The sequence below is a fragment of the Cnephaeus nilssonii genome (assembly GCF_951640355.1).
Source record: "Cnephaeus nilssonii genome assembly, chromosome: 5".
In the NCBI taxonomy this organism is placed as follows: Eukaryota; Metazoa; Chordata; class Mammalia; order Chiroptera; family Vespertilionidae; genus Cnephaeus; species Cnephaeus nilssonii.
Window position 1 is genome coordinate 50,584,847 of NC_137076.1, and position 13,645 is coordinate 50,598,491.

Consider the following 13,645-nt stretch of genomic DNA (forward strand, 5'->3'; position numbering starts at 1 on the left):
TACCAGGCTCCATCTTAAGGTTGGGCTGGGTTGTTCCGACGGAGGTCAGCTGGCTGGGTTTGTTCTGGTGGAGGCCAGCTCTCGGTGTTTGCTGTCTGCCGAATACTGGAAGAGGTTGCATCATGCAACCTCCCAGGCGTCCCTCCCTCCTCTCAGCAATGGCTAATGCTTCACTAGCCTTTGTGGATGGATTGGCTGCAGAGGAGAAAGGTTAAGCTGGGCCAAAAGGAGGAGCTTAAACCTGTGTGTAAAATCTGGGAACCTGATTGAACATCGGTTGGGGGCCAGGATGAGGGGGAAAAGAGACAGGAAAGGCGTCCCCCACCTTCCGGGAAGAAGGTCCCGTGATCAGCTGCAGCCACTGGCAGGCCGTCCTGGCCATCCTCAGAGCTTACATAAAGGGACTGCTGAAGTCCGAGAGGTCACAGTGCTGATACTCGCAGGGCTCCCTGACATCATGCGTTGGTCCTCGCACCCCCGGAGTTTAATTCTCTACTCCTACACTCTTTTATTCCTCTCTTCAACATGCCTAGCAGTAAGTATGCTTCTCCACAGACATATTTATTTTGCATGGAAAGCTGAAAAGTAAGAAAACATATGACAAACTAGTGACATGTCTGTATTTTTCTCCTCTAGTATGTTGCCACCAGAGACAACTGCTGCATCTTAGATCAAAGATTTGTAAGTAGTTTTTATGTTTTTCTTGCTGTATGTAGACTGCAGAGGCAGAGGAATAAAAGGAATTCTCTCACAAACATTATTTGGCATTTTAAACTCTGTTTTTTAACATAGTCTAGCTTTTACCTATTTTTATTCATAGATTTTTAAGTGTAGCGTTCATCAAGATTTTAAATGACCCTGTTGTTGTGTTTTCAGGGTAGTTATTGCCCGACTACATGTGGCATCGCAGATTTCCTGGGTAATTACCAAACAGAAGTAGACCATGATCTACAGTCTTTGGAAGACACCTTAGGTCAAGTTGAAAACAAAACATCAGAAGCCAAAGAACTGATCAAATCGATCCAGCGCATCTATAATCCTGATGGCCCACCGCAGCCAGGTGAGGAACTAAATACCACTGACTGAGAAGGTAATTTGTAAAGTTCTTTTGCTGTTGTTTCACTGGCTCCATTTGCCTAAACATTTCTGTCTCTGATCTCATATTACAGGTAGGATAGAAGCTGCGACTAAGGAGTCTAAGAAAATGTTGGAAGATATTATGAAATTCGAAGCATTGATTATATCACATGAGTCAAATATTCGGTAAGCATTTTTGTTGTTGTTGTTGTTAATCCTCGCCCAAGGATATTTTTTTCAATTGCTCTTTAGAGAGAGTGGAAGGGAGGGAGGAAGGGGGAAAAGAGAGAGAGAGAAACATCAATGTGAGAGAGACACATTGGTTGGTTGCCTCCCACACACACCCCAACCAGGGCTGGGGATCAAACCTGAAACCCTTCTGTGCGCAAGCTGACACTGTAACCACTGAGCTACACCAGCCAGGGTGCATTTTCGTTTTAACTTACTCTCCAAGAGTGATTTAGTTTTTACTTAATATTGCAAACTTCAGTGGAATTAACTTTTCCCCCACTTTTAATATTTAATTGTCATTATGCCTGACCATCTGGAACTCAGTGGAGATAGCATCTTGAGTGCAATATGTATTGCATTGGGTTATAATTGCTTTTTAATAATCATGTGGGAGAAAGGTGTTCTAGATGTCTTCAAATACTGCTATGACCATATTTATGAAAATGTTCCCCCATCCCTGTTTGTCTTACACCACAAATTCAAATGGGAATTTGGGTATGGAAACTAAAAATCTCTTTATAAGATTGTCAACAAATTGGTGGGAGGTATTAGCAAGCAGAGGCATAGGAAGAAGAGTATAGGAAGGTTAAGAGACTACGTGTAAGAAACATTATAAAGCTACGTGCTGATCATGGCACAGTGAATGTGCAATTATGTTCTCTCCTCCCTTCCCTTGAAGGTAAAATGTCTCTATTAATAACTTCCCAGGAACTCATTAACCTCCTGAACTCAGGATCTCAGATACAGTTTTAGTTGTTTTCCTCAATTTTTTTTTTTTTTTTTTTTTTTTTTTTTTACTAAACTGTGTTCAAAGCAGCATAAAAAGTAGTGATAAACGGTGGCGAGGGAGAAGTGGGCAGGAGGGATTTCTCCTCTTTCTGTTACCAGAGGGCCATAATTACTGTTGTTGTATAATTTGTAAGTTACATTGTTATTGCCCATCATTGAAGTTAAAGAGACTATTGTGCAGGAATTTTCTAAGGTGGAGTAAAGAAAAAGAGTGGTCAGGTACTTTTTCTATCTTTCTTCACCAAAAGATACACCAGTCTGTGCATTGTAGACCGTGTTCTACCATTCCTGAATATGTACAAACAACCCTGTGGAAAACTACAAAGGCAGTTTGCTTGTTTTTTACTCCCCCTAGCCTTTTCCCAAAGATCTGTAAATAGAAACATTGAGAAGGTCAGGAAGTGTCTGTTGTTCTCTTATATGTAAGATAATGCCCCAGATACTTTCTCCATGTAAGTTATAGATTGTAGACCTCAAATAGTCCTCAGTGGGTCCACACTGGAAAGCATAATCCATCACATGTGAATCCCTGAACGGAGCCTTTTCTTCCCTAAGAATATCCAGTCCTAAGAATGATCATCAGACAGTCCTCCCATCAACCAGGCTCTTCAGTCCGTTAGGTCGTTATCTGCTGCCCTTGATACAGATGGTAAAAATCAGAATGGCCACTGTTTAATGACAATGGCATTGCTTATGGACAAGAACTTTATTATTTTCTTTTCCAGAAAGCTCAGAATTTTAATTCACCTCAATTAAGTAGCAGGATTTTACAGTTTTCCCAAGAAATGGAGTCATTTATCAGGAAGTAATTCTCAAAAAGATAAGGTAGTAGTATTTTTAAATGAAAATACAAAATTACACTTCTGAAGGGTGTGCTCTATTATCTTATTATTCCGCTTGTAGGTTTTTGAAGGACATATATAATTCAAATAATCAGAAGATCGCTACCTTAAAACAGAAAGTAGAACAGCTTGAAGCAAAGTGTCAAGAGCCTTGCAAAGACACAGTCAAAATACATGATATCACAGGGAGAGGTAAGTGACACTTTGATGGGGGGGTGGTTAATATATTAAGCAAAAGAGATTTCATCTTTTAGAATGTATAGGAATAATTTTGCAGGTGCTTAGCCTTTGAGTCTAATTGTATCCAATTGCTTTGACTTTGCTTGAGTAGCTAAAAATAGTTTGAAAGGAATGACGATGTGAGAAGCAAGAAAATGCTTAGTGGGAAATGAATAGTTTGCAACTTGCTAAAAGCTCATGTTCAAGGCTGGAACAGTTTTACCTTGATTTAAGACCATAACATAAACTTCTTCTTCTTCTTCTTCTTCTTCTTCTTCTTCTTCTTCTTCTTCTTCTTCTTCTTCTTCTTCTTCTTCTTCTTCTTCTTCTTCTTCAGATTGTCAAGATGTTGCCAATAAGGGAGGCAAAGAGAGTGGGCTTTACTTTATCAAACCTCTGACAACTCAGCAGCAGTTCCTAGTCTACTGTGAAATTGAAAAAAATGGAAATGGATGGACTGTGCTTCAGAAGGTATTTCTCCCGTTTCCCTGTGTGTTTAATAAACATTCAAATAAGCATCTGCCTTAGGTTGGATACTTTTCTAAGCACATCAACTCAGTGAATCCTCACAACTTCCCTGTGGAGGGGGGGGGGGGGGTCCAATTATTACCTCTATTTACAGAGGAGGAAACTTAGGCACAAGAGGTAAAGCAACTTACCCAAGATCACATAACTAACTAGTAAGTAACAGAGTCAGGATTTGAAGCCAGGCAGTCTTATTTCAGAGTCTGTGCTCTGACCGTATACTGTGCTGGCCCTGCCATTGTCGACATGCAATAGCACGTAGCCACAGAATCATAGTGACAAAAAGCCCCACAGAAATCTGGAAGGGCCTTGGTTCATCAGTTAGAGCAAGACCCACAGCTTCCAGTCATAAAAAGATAAAGTCCCACAGAGGACTCAGGTGGGCTGTTCCAAGGCCTTTGTTTCCTCTCTGCCAGTCCCTGGCAGTTGCTGCAGAATCCTTTTCTCTGTTTACCTCTGACCACCTTTACAAGTAACCCTGCAGGGGGCGCTCAGAGGGCATGGGGGATGGAAGTGCTGGTTGGCAGACAGACTGAGCAATGAGTTGACCTTTCCACCATCAGTACAAGAATCAGCAGTGTCGGGCTGGAGTTCTGAAGTCCTCTAGATGTCTTTTAAAAAACTACCACTAATTTTAGAAGTGTGCCCTGCACTCTTTAAGTATTTCTCTCACATTCTCTCATGTAATCCCTGCAGTAACCCTAGAAGTAAGCATCATTCTTCTTATTTGACAGATCAGGAAACCGAGGCAGCTTGACCAAGGTCATCTAGTTAGTAAATGCTAGCATCATAGCCTCCGTATTTTCAACAAATGTTTATAACATTTTCTTTATGCACACTGATAACCTGTTCTCTCCTTTTGCCTGTGCATTTGTGTAATTAGAGGCTTGATGGCAGCGAGGATTTCAAGAGAAACTGGATCCAATACAAAGAAGGGTTTGGACATCTGTCTCCTACGGGCACCACGGAATTTTGGCTGGGGAATGAGAAGATTCATCTGATAAGCACACAGTCTGCCATCCCATATGTATTAAGAGTGGAGTTAGAGGACTGGAGTGGCAGAATCAGGTACGTTTAGAAGAGACGTCTTGTTGTCTGGAATGTGCACTTTCCAACCATCAACAGACCAATGGCAAAGAGAGCTTAACAAATGCAAAGAACACACCCAGCCATTTCCTCCACAAGTCAATCTGGTTCTTGGGCAGCCCAAAGAGATGGGTCCTATCCAGGCTGGATCTGAGTATTTTGGTAAAATCTACTTACCTTGGAACCAAACAGAATCATTGCTGATATTTCCTGAGCATTTAATATTTATCAGAAATCGAGAATGAAATTATAATTTAATCTAGTCCTAGTAACTCTTTTACGAGGCAGGTAAGATTGTTCATTCCAGATTAACTTTCCCAAGGTCACATTGCTGGCATATGGTAAAGGTTGGATTTGAACTAAGGTATTCTGACTCTACAGATCATCTTTTTAAGACTATCCTGGTTGAAAGCCAATCCAGCCTCTTCAGATTTCCTGGCTGAAATTAAATCAGCCAGCTCCTTTGGTGAGATAGAGCCCCTCTATGCTCAGAGCTATCTGGGGGCTTTGAGCATTGTACACCTAATTAAAATTCAGAAAAATATCCAACCCTCTTTTTATGTCTATGAAATAATGAAATATGTTTTGTATCCAAACATGTATTTTTATTTATTTAATTTTCACCCAGAAAGTACCATAGTCAGTAGATTTGCTCCTATGAGAATATCTCCAGTTTCGAAAGCACCAGAGATCAGTGATTTTCTGGAAATCTCTGTTCATATACTAAGGCTCATTCTTCCATGCACTCAATAGAATTCTGGCCCTCATTCATATTTTTTTCCAGGGGAGAACTTCTCTCTGATCCCCCAGCTCATGTTTTGTGGGCCACACAGGGACCACTTCTTTCATGTGATGCTCTAGGAAGCCAACCTTATTGCTACTACCACATTGCCTTAGGAAAGAAAAATCCCTTTAGGACCTCACTCTTCAGATTGAACAGCTAAAGGGGGTGTAGCTCCTTTGGTGCATTGACGGCCACTCACTGTCAGCTAATTACTGTGGTTTCTGATGACTGTGAACAATGCTAACCATTTAGATAAAAGTGAAAATATAAAATCAATCAGATTCATCCACACATCTGGGTTTGATATTAGGATCCTATCGGTAAAAAGCATTAAAATGGCTGAAGTTTTTAGTTTTCATTGAGATGCTATGAAGGCTTCTAGACCCATCCTGGGTGGTGCTGACAAGCACTGAATTGGTTCATACAGCCATTGCCTCTTACCAAATTTGCAGAAGAGTTCATTCAATGAACACATTTGAGACTTAAGAAGCAAACGACTGTTTTATAGGAGAAGTACCTTCTGAGATCCCTATTGAGGCTCAAGATATGATATCTCTATTTCTTTATAGTACTGCAGATTATGCCATGTTCAGTGTGGGAAATGAAGCTGACAAATACCGCCTGAAGTATGCCTACTTCATCGGTGGAGATGCTGGAGATGCCTTTGATGGCTATGATTTTGGCGATGATCCTAGTGATAAGTTTTTCACATCCCACAATGGCATGCAGTTCAGTACCTGGGACAATGACAATGATAAGTTTGACGGTAACTGTGCCGAACAGGATGGATCTGGCTGGTGGATGAACAAGTGTCATGCTGGCCATCTCAATGGAATGTATTACCAAGGTATGGCTTTCTTCCTTACTTATATGACTTAGTGTGCAGTCTATATTTTAATAAAATGCATAAATAGATTTAAGGATGAGAAATAATTAGTAATTACATTAGGGGAGCTTATTATATAGTTCTATTTTTAAATAATAAATTTATAATGTATTACAATAAAAGTAAGAAGTGTTTTCAGTATAAAAATTGCATTTGCACAAAGAAGCTATATAGTAACAAATACAATTACACTACACTGGAAGCATGTCAAAGGTGAATGAGTGCCACATATACAGTGTCACAGTTCACATGACACTTTACTAAGAATAAACTATCTCAAGTCCATGTCCGGGTCTGAAGATGTCATAGGCCTTTCAAACGAACTTCCTGGTTCAGGAAAATATTCAAAAGCTGCCGGGGGGGGGGGGGGTTTCATCAGACTTGATGACTCCACGTTTGGTTTTTCAAGATAAGCTATAATCCTCAAGAGGACCAAAACATAGGGCTGAGGTAAAGAGATACTAAACAATGAACTTTTCTGTTGAGACAAAATACTTACATGAATGCTTTCCAAAATGTTGTTATATTTAACAGGATGGGTCTATCACATATTTATAACACTGGCAAAAATAACACCGAAATAAAGGACAGATAAATAGTCATATATTAACAAGAGCATCAATCTCCTTTCTTTCTCTCACTCATGCCAATTTAATTCTTGGTATTAAATCACAATTGAATAATACTGTGATTATACCTCAGATTGGCCCCTCAACAAGAAATCCACCTGCTGTAAAATAGCCAGTGGTTTGTCATTGTGTCTGAAATTACCACCATCAGAGTTGATATTTTGGGTTATGGTATCTCCTCCAAATTTGCATATATGTGATCTGGATGGACCAACATTACCATACGTATGCTTGTTAACACATTAGCTTGAGTCAGCTGAGCAGTGTATCAGATATAACCAGTGAGCAGTAAGCCAGTGTCTGGAGGAATGGAGTAAAGAGCAGGAAATTGTTGGAAAGGGTAGGGGTCCATGGAAACTTGAGAGAAGAGTCCAGCTTATGAGTCTAGACACTTACTTTAGGATGGGGGAAGGCCCGCTATAGTTTGCTCTCAGGCTGGGGTAGTTATGAACACTGATTTTACTTACTGACTAACTATTGTTACTACCCAACAGTTATGTGTGAGAAAGCTCTACTGATGCAAAAAGATCCATTAAGATGAGCAATCTTACTTCCTCATGGCATTGTCCTAGCCAATAGATGGCTTAAAATTCTCTTTAAAATGATTTACATTTACCTTTTGATCTTCACAACATTTTGTAAAAATATATTTTTTATTGATTTCAGAGAGGAAAGGAGAGGGAGAGAGAGACAGAAACATCAATGATGAGATAGAATCATTGATTGGCTGCCTCCTGCATGCCCCACACTGGGGATCAAGCTGGCAACCCGGGCATGTGCCCTGACTGGGGAACTGTGACCTCCTGCTTCATAGGTCAACACTCAACCACTGAACCACACCAGCTAGGCTTCACAACATTAAAAAAAAACAACATCTAATTAATCTTTGCACCCACAAACCATATAATTAGAAGAAATTCTCAGGGAAGTTGTTCGATCCATATGACCCAGAGTAGCCATGTTGATAGCCTGTGGTACACAGTGGACTCAAATATTCCCTTAGGAAATTACATGAGAACTGGTGTTTATGGACAAGGAGAAGGCAAATCAACTTAATCTCCACTTTATAATGGAGATGTGAAATAACATTCCAGACTATTTTCTGAAGTCCCTCATACTTTCCAGGACAATTGTGTTTTCAGATAACTTGAGATCACCTGATCAGGAACTGTGATTCCTGCCATTCTAACCTTGAAGAAAGATGGTCCACAATAGCTGCGTCCAGGATGGCTAAGCTCAGGGAGAGACACCAACTGGGGAAACCGGGATTCTAGCCCTGTTAGTAGTGAATATATTTAAAATATGAATGTGACCAGAAGAAAGAACAACATAGAAGTAACAGGTGGCTTAATAACCCATTTATTATAATTATAAATTGAGATTTTAGTGATTTTCAGTGATATTTTCAGTTAGTTGATAACACTACACATTTGATGTGACAATGGCCATCATAATGGCAGTTCTTTATAGACTCTCTGAGGTAAGGAAATTCAAGAGCAATGATATGTCCAATTTGTCTTAGGTGGCACTTACTCAAAGGCATCTACGCCGAATGGTTATGATAATGGCATTATTTGGGCCACCTGGAAATCTCGTTGGTATTCCATGAAGAAAACCACCATGAAGATAATTCCATTCAACAGATTCGCCGTGGGAGAAGGGCAGCAGCACCACCTTGGGGGATCCAAACAGGTCAGACCAGAGCACCATGTTGAAATAGAAACTGAATAAATCATTTTACTCTGAGAATGAAGTTTTCATTTCTATTAACCCACAAAGTTTCAGAAACTTTTCTGAAAGTTCCTTCTCATTTTTCTGTTACCATATTTATCAATTTTGTCTGATATTAAGGATATTTAACCTTAAATGGAAATTATAACTTACTTTGGATTGTATTCCCAAATTACTGCACTCTGCATTATTTAAAATTTATTTATTTGATGAGATAACATTTTAGCATATGTCCTAGGTATTATATGAAATAATTGTCAAATTTTTTTTAAATTTTAATGACCACATATTGTTTTATCTTGGTAATTTTTAAAAATTATGCCTTAAATAGTTTAGTACATACTAATAAAATTAGTAAATTTTATTAAAATTAGGAGTAAATTCTAGCATTTCAAATGCTTAAGTATTTTCCCAAATGTATCATCCCTAATTATTCATATTTAATTATTTTTAAATGGAGACAATTATATCTTCTTAATATATTTTTGTTTTGGTCATAGGCTGGAGACGTTTAAAAGACCATTTCAAAAGTGAATTTACTTTTTTAAAGGACTTTATCTGAACAGATAAATATAATATTTTTCATATGGGACAATGGACTTGTAAAGCCATACTTCATTTTAAGAGAAAAAAGAACCCATGTTGAAAACTCCACTAACTGTTTTATGCTGGTGATAATTTATCTACATGCCATTTCAATAAACATTGTGTTTCCTAAGACTAGATACATGGTGCCACTTATTTCTTTCAATTTAGTAATCATGGTTGGGCAATCATCAGTAGTTGCTGAGTCCTCACTTTACACCAAACCTTATACCTGCCTCTTGGAGAGTTATGAGAAAAATAGAAGTCATGGCTTTTGCCTTCCAGGGACTATAAGATAAACATAGAAAAATACAGTAACTCAACATGACAAAATTTGATATAAAAATGTAAACCCAAGTTACAATCACATAACTAAGAATCCCCAAAGCGCAGCTGGAAACATAGGCTGTTTGGGAATTCTCCCACTAGAACCTTTGGTTCCAGACTCCTGTGACCAGATGTGGGCTTTCTGAAAGGACTTGAAATCAGAGCAGAGAGATTTAAGGAACAATCTAAATCAGTCTCTCACTGTAAGCACTGAGATTCAGCGGATTGGAGCCATTACTTCATTCTGAATCTAGGGATATTGAGTTAGCAGCCAGAGATTGGGGAGTACCAGCTTTCCAAAAGGAGTAGTTAAGTCTACATAAGATTGACCTTGCAAAGTAATTGATTAATTCTAGGAGGGGAGGATCAGGTTGTTCTGAAATCCTGAGTTTTAGCTTTGGATTCTCTTCCACAATTTCTTTCCTAATCCTCTTACTTCCTTGTTCTCATGAGTCCTGATTTCAAAATATCCTGTTGAAATAAAAACAGGAAAGAGACAACCAGGTACTCGTGGGGCTTTGGGAAATAGGAATGCTTATTCATTATTTGCAGCACTCATTAATTCATGTGTCCATGAAACATTCATGCAGCTAACATTTATTGAATGCTGCTGTTGTACTAGCCACTGTGCTGGGTATGGGGGACATAGTGCACCATAGTATTTTCCTCTCTTCCAAACCTGCTCTATTCTATCCAGGTCTCAAGTTCCAAAAACAAACAACAACAACAACAACAAAAAACTCATCCTCTTGTCTTCCTTAGTCCTCCCTCCCCTGGTCATTAAGCCTGTTAAATCCACCTCCTAAATATTTATTATATTCATTTCCTTTTATACACACACACACACACACACACACACACACACACACACTGCCACATTCTAAATGGGATATACAACATCTCTTGCCAGGTTAGGTCATCACCTCTTCCTGTCCCCCACAGTGCCTCTAACCTTGCCTGCCCCGACCTTGTCATGCTTCGAACTACTTCTAAACTCAGAATGCATACTCTACCCTGCAAACTCCTTTAGGTGAGAAATTCGATCATAGGCAGGAAAAGTTATATAAATAAGTTTTGATGCAAAAATACCATGCCAGTGAATTAGGCCAAGAAAATTATTTTTGAAAAAGAAAAGACCATTTATAAGATCTCAGAAATATGAAGATAGCCCTATACTTAACAGTGGGAAATTTAGAAATTATTTAGCAGTAGAAGAATGCATAAGCAAGTTAGTTCATTAGTACAATGGAATAGAAAACAATGATTACATAATATGCATTAAATCTCAGCATGAACATGGAAACATTTACAAAGTAATAAGTGAAATTTTAAGGTGAAAAATAATTCTACAATGATGATATAAAAAGTGTATGTGGCCCTGGCCAGTTTTGCTCAGTGGATAGAGCATCGGACTGCGGACTGAAGGGTCCCAGGTTCGATTCCGGTCAAGGGCATATACCTTGGTTGTGAGCACACCCCCACTGGGGGGTGTGCAGGAGGCAGCTGATCGATGCTTCTCTCTCATCAATGTTTCTAACTCTCTAGCCCTCTCCCTTCCTCTCTGTAAAAAATCAATAAAAATATATTAAAATAAAATAAAATAAAAAGTGTATGTGCATATACATTTTAAACAAACCATAATTTTGACACTTATGCATTATTTGTACATATTTGTTCTCCCCCACCCAATGTATAATGTAAAATTTAATAAAAATACTTAATACAAAATAAATATAAATGAATCTAAAAGTTTCTCTCTCCCCTCCCCCCCCCCCCCCCCCAATGAGGTCACTTGTCCAATGCTCCTTCTAAAATATCAGTTATAACACTTTCCAAAAACACTTTGGAATCCCCTGTTTTTGTTGGTGTCCTGAGTACATATTTGGTTTGCATGTTGGGTAATCCACATTGAACTGGTAAGGAAGGCCTTCTAACTTTCTCTTTATACACCCTACTCCGCTTGACTTGCTATCATGAATATATATTAATTTTGTAGTTAGTTTAAAAACCCAATGAGGTAAAGAAAAACAGGTGAAATTCAGAATTCTACTTGTTTAGTTATTGCTAAACATTGAAGGGCTACAGTTTAAGAATTAAAGCATGAGATATACATCCAAATGTAAGTGGATCATGTCTCCATAAGTAAAATGGGAATTGAAATGATTATTTTGATAAACCAACTTTTAGAAATCCACTTTTAAGTGAAACAAAGAGTTTGGGCTCTCAGAAACATAGATTATTTTTCTTCACAGCTCAAATCACAAATAACCTTATTCAGCCCTTCCTTTTACTTTCTTGGCATAAAAAAACCCTCCAGTCACTGCTGAGTGCAAATAGGCAAGCTGAGTACAAAACAGTATGTGCAGTTATATACTTAAAAAAACCTACAGAGGGAAGCTTCCAAAAAGGAGGGAACTGGTACAGATGTACGGATACCATGGCTTCAGGTCATGAAGCTACAGGGCAGAGTCCTTTAATCACCAGACAGGAGTAATCCTTCATTGGACAAATGTCAAGATTTTCAAATATACCTCTGAAAGTGTTATAGCTTTTTTTATTTTCAGTCCTCCTTCTGTTTAGTGGTTACAATATAAAGACACTATTTCAAATCTGTGGGTGGGTTGAAAATGAGTGGGAAATGAAGAAATGTAAATATAGACAACATATTTGAGATCTTTACAAGATCTAAAATTTATAGACCCTGACTCTAACCAGTGTAAACTAGCCAAGGCATTTACAGTAGGTATCTTTGGTGTATTAAGATGATACGAGTGGAAAACAAAGTATACATTTAATCCTGAGGAAAATATATCTACCTGATGATTTCTTATTGGTTTGATGTAGCTCAGAAAAGGAGGGGAGAAAAGAATTAATGATAATCAGATGAATTAAAGTAGATGGAAAATAACGAGTTAGTGCGAAAGAGACCAAGAGTATAGGAAAGACTTTCATATAACTTTATGCTCTCTCTCTCTCTCTCTCTCTCTCTCTCTCTCTCTTTCTCTCTCTCTTTGTTTGTGTGTGTGTGTGTGTGTGTGTGTGTGTCCATCCCTCAGACATAAATGTTGAGTTAGCCATACTCCTAATACATCATTGTCATTCATCTGTACTCAGTTATTCTTTTGATTGATTCTTTTTCATTCAAACTTACATTTCTTCCTGTTCTTTCCATAATAAACTATTATTCCGATAGATTTGATGTGTGTTTCTTTATTTGTATGCATTTTTACAAATCATAGATTTTTCTTTTGAGCTATGTATTTTAAAATTATATAAATGACATTGTGCAATAAATCAGTATTACTCAGAATGCTTGTCCTCAAATTCTTTGTTACTGGTCTATCTACACTAATAAAAGAATAAGGTGCAAATTCACCATACCTTTGTGATGCCCACCAGCCAACCAGGAGTGAGTATGCAAATCAACCCAACAAAGATGGTGGGTTAATTTGCATACACAGGCGCCAAGTGGCTGGGATTGGGGCGGGATGCAGGTGTTCCGCACCACCCCAGCCACTCTGGGCCTCTGGGCAGTGTGGGAAGGCAGAAAGGCAGCTCCAGGCCAGAGCAAAAAGGTGGCTCCTGCCGGAGCGAAGGCAGTGCCGGCAGTCAGGGGAAGGAAGGCCCATTCTTGCATGAATCTTGATGCATCGGGCCTCCAGTGTTAAGGAAAAAGAAATAATAGAAAATAACTATGTAGGAAGATTTTTCTTAAATTGTCTTTGGAACCCAGTAATAACATTTGGGCTTATATTTTGTATATAATTTTTAAGTTTATTTTTCTAATAATTAACTATAATTAGAGGCCCAGAGCATGAAAATTCATGCACTGGATGGGGGGGTCCCTCAGCCCAGCCTGCACCCTCTCACAGTCTGGGAGCCCTCAAGGGAGGGAGGCAACCCGGCAATCAGGGGAAGGCAACAACCCATCACA

General features: G+C 38.7%; 1 protein-coding gene across 2 annotated transcripts; it reads left to right on the forward strand.

Moving 5' to 3' along the window:
* Nucleotides 1-413: 413 nt before the first annotated feature.
* On the forward strand, nt 414-9,524 carry FGG (fibrinogen gamma chain). Of its 2 annotated transcripts, XM_079772434.1 has the most exons (10): nt 414-535; nt 637-681; nt 877-1,060; nt 1,170-1,263; nt 3,001-3,131; nt 3,496-3,629; nt 4,567-4,751; nt 6,123-6,400; nt 8,591-8,760; nt 9,300-9,524. In XM_079772434.1, exons 1-10 carry the CDS (start codon nt 458-460, stop codon nt 9,312-9,314), a joined length of 1,314 nt encoding a protein of 437 aa, XP_079628560.1. In that variant the 5' UTR covers nt 414-457; the 3' UTR covers nt 9,315-9,524. The 2 variants fall into 2 exon arrangements, with proteins under 2 accessions (XP_079628560.1, XP_079628559.1); XM_079772433.1 differs by lacking the exon at nt 9,300-9,524 and having other exon boundaries at nt 8,591-8,814.
* The last annotated feature ends 4,121 nt before the right edge of the window (nt 9,525-13,645 follow it).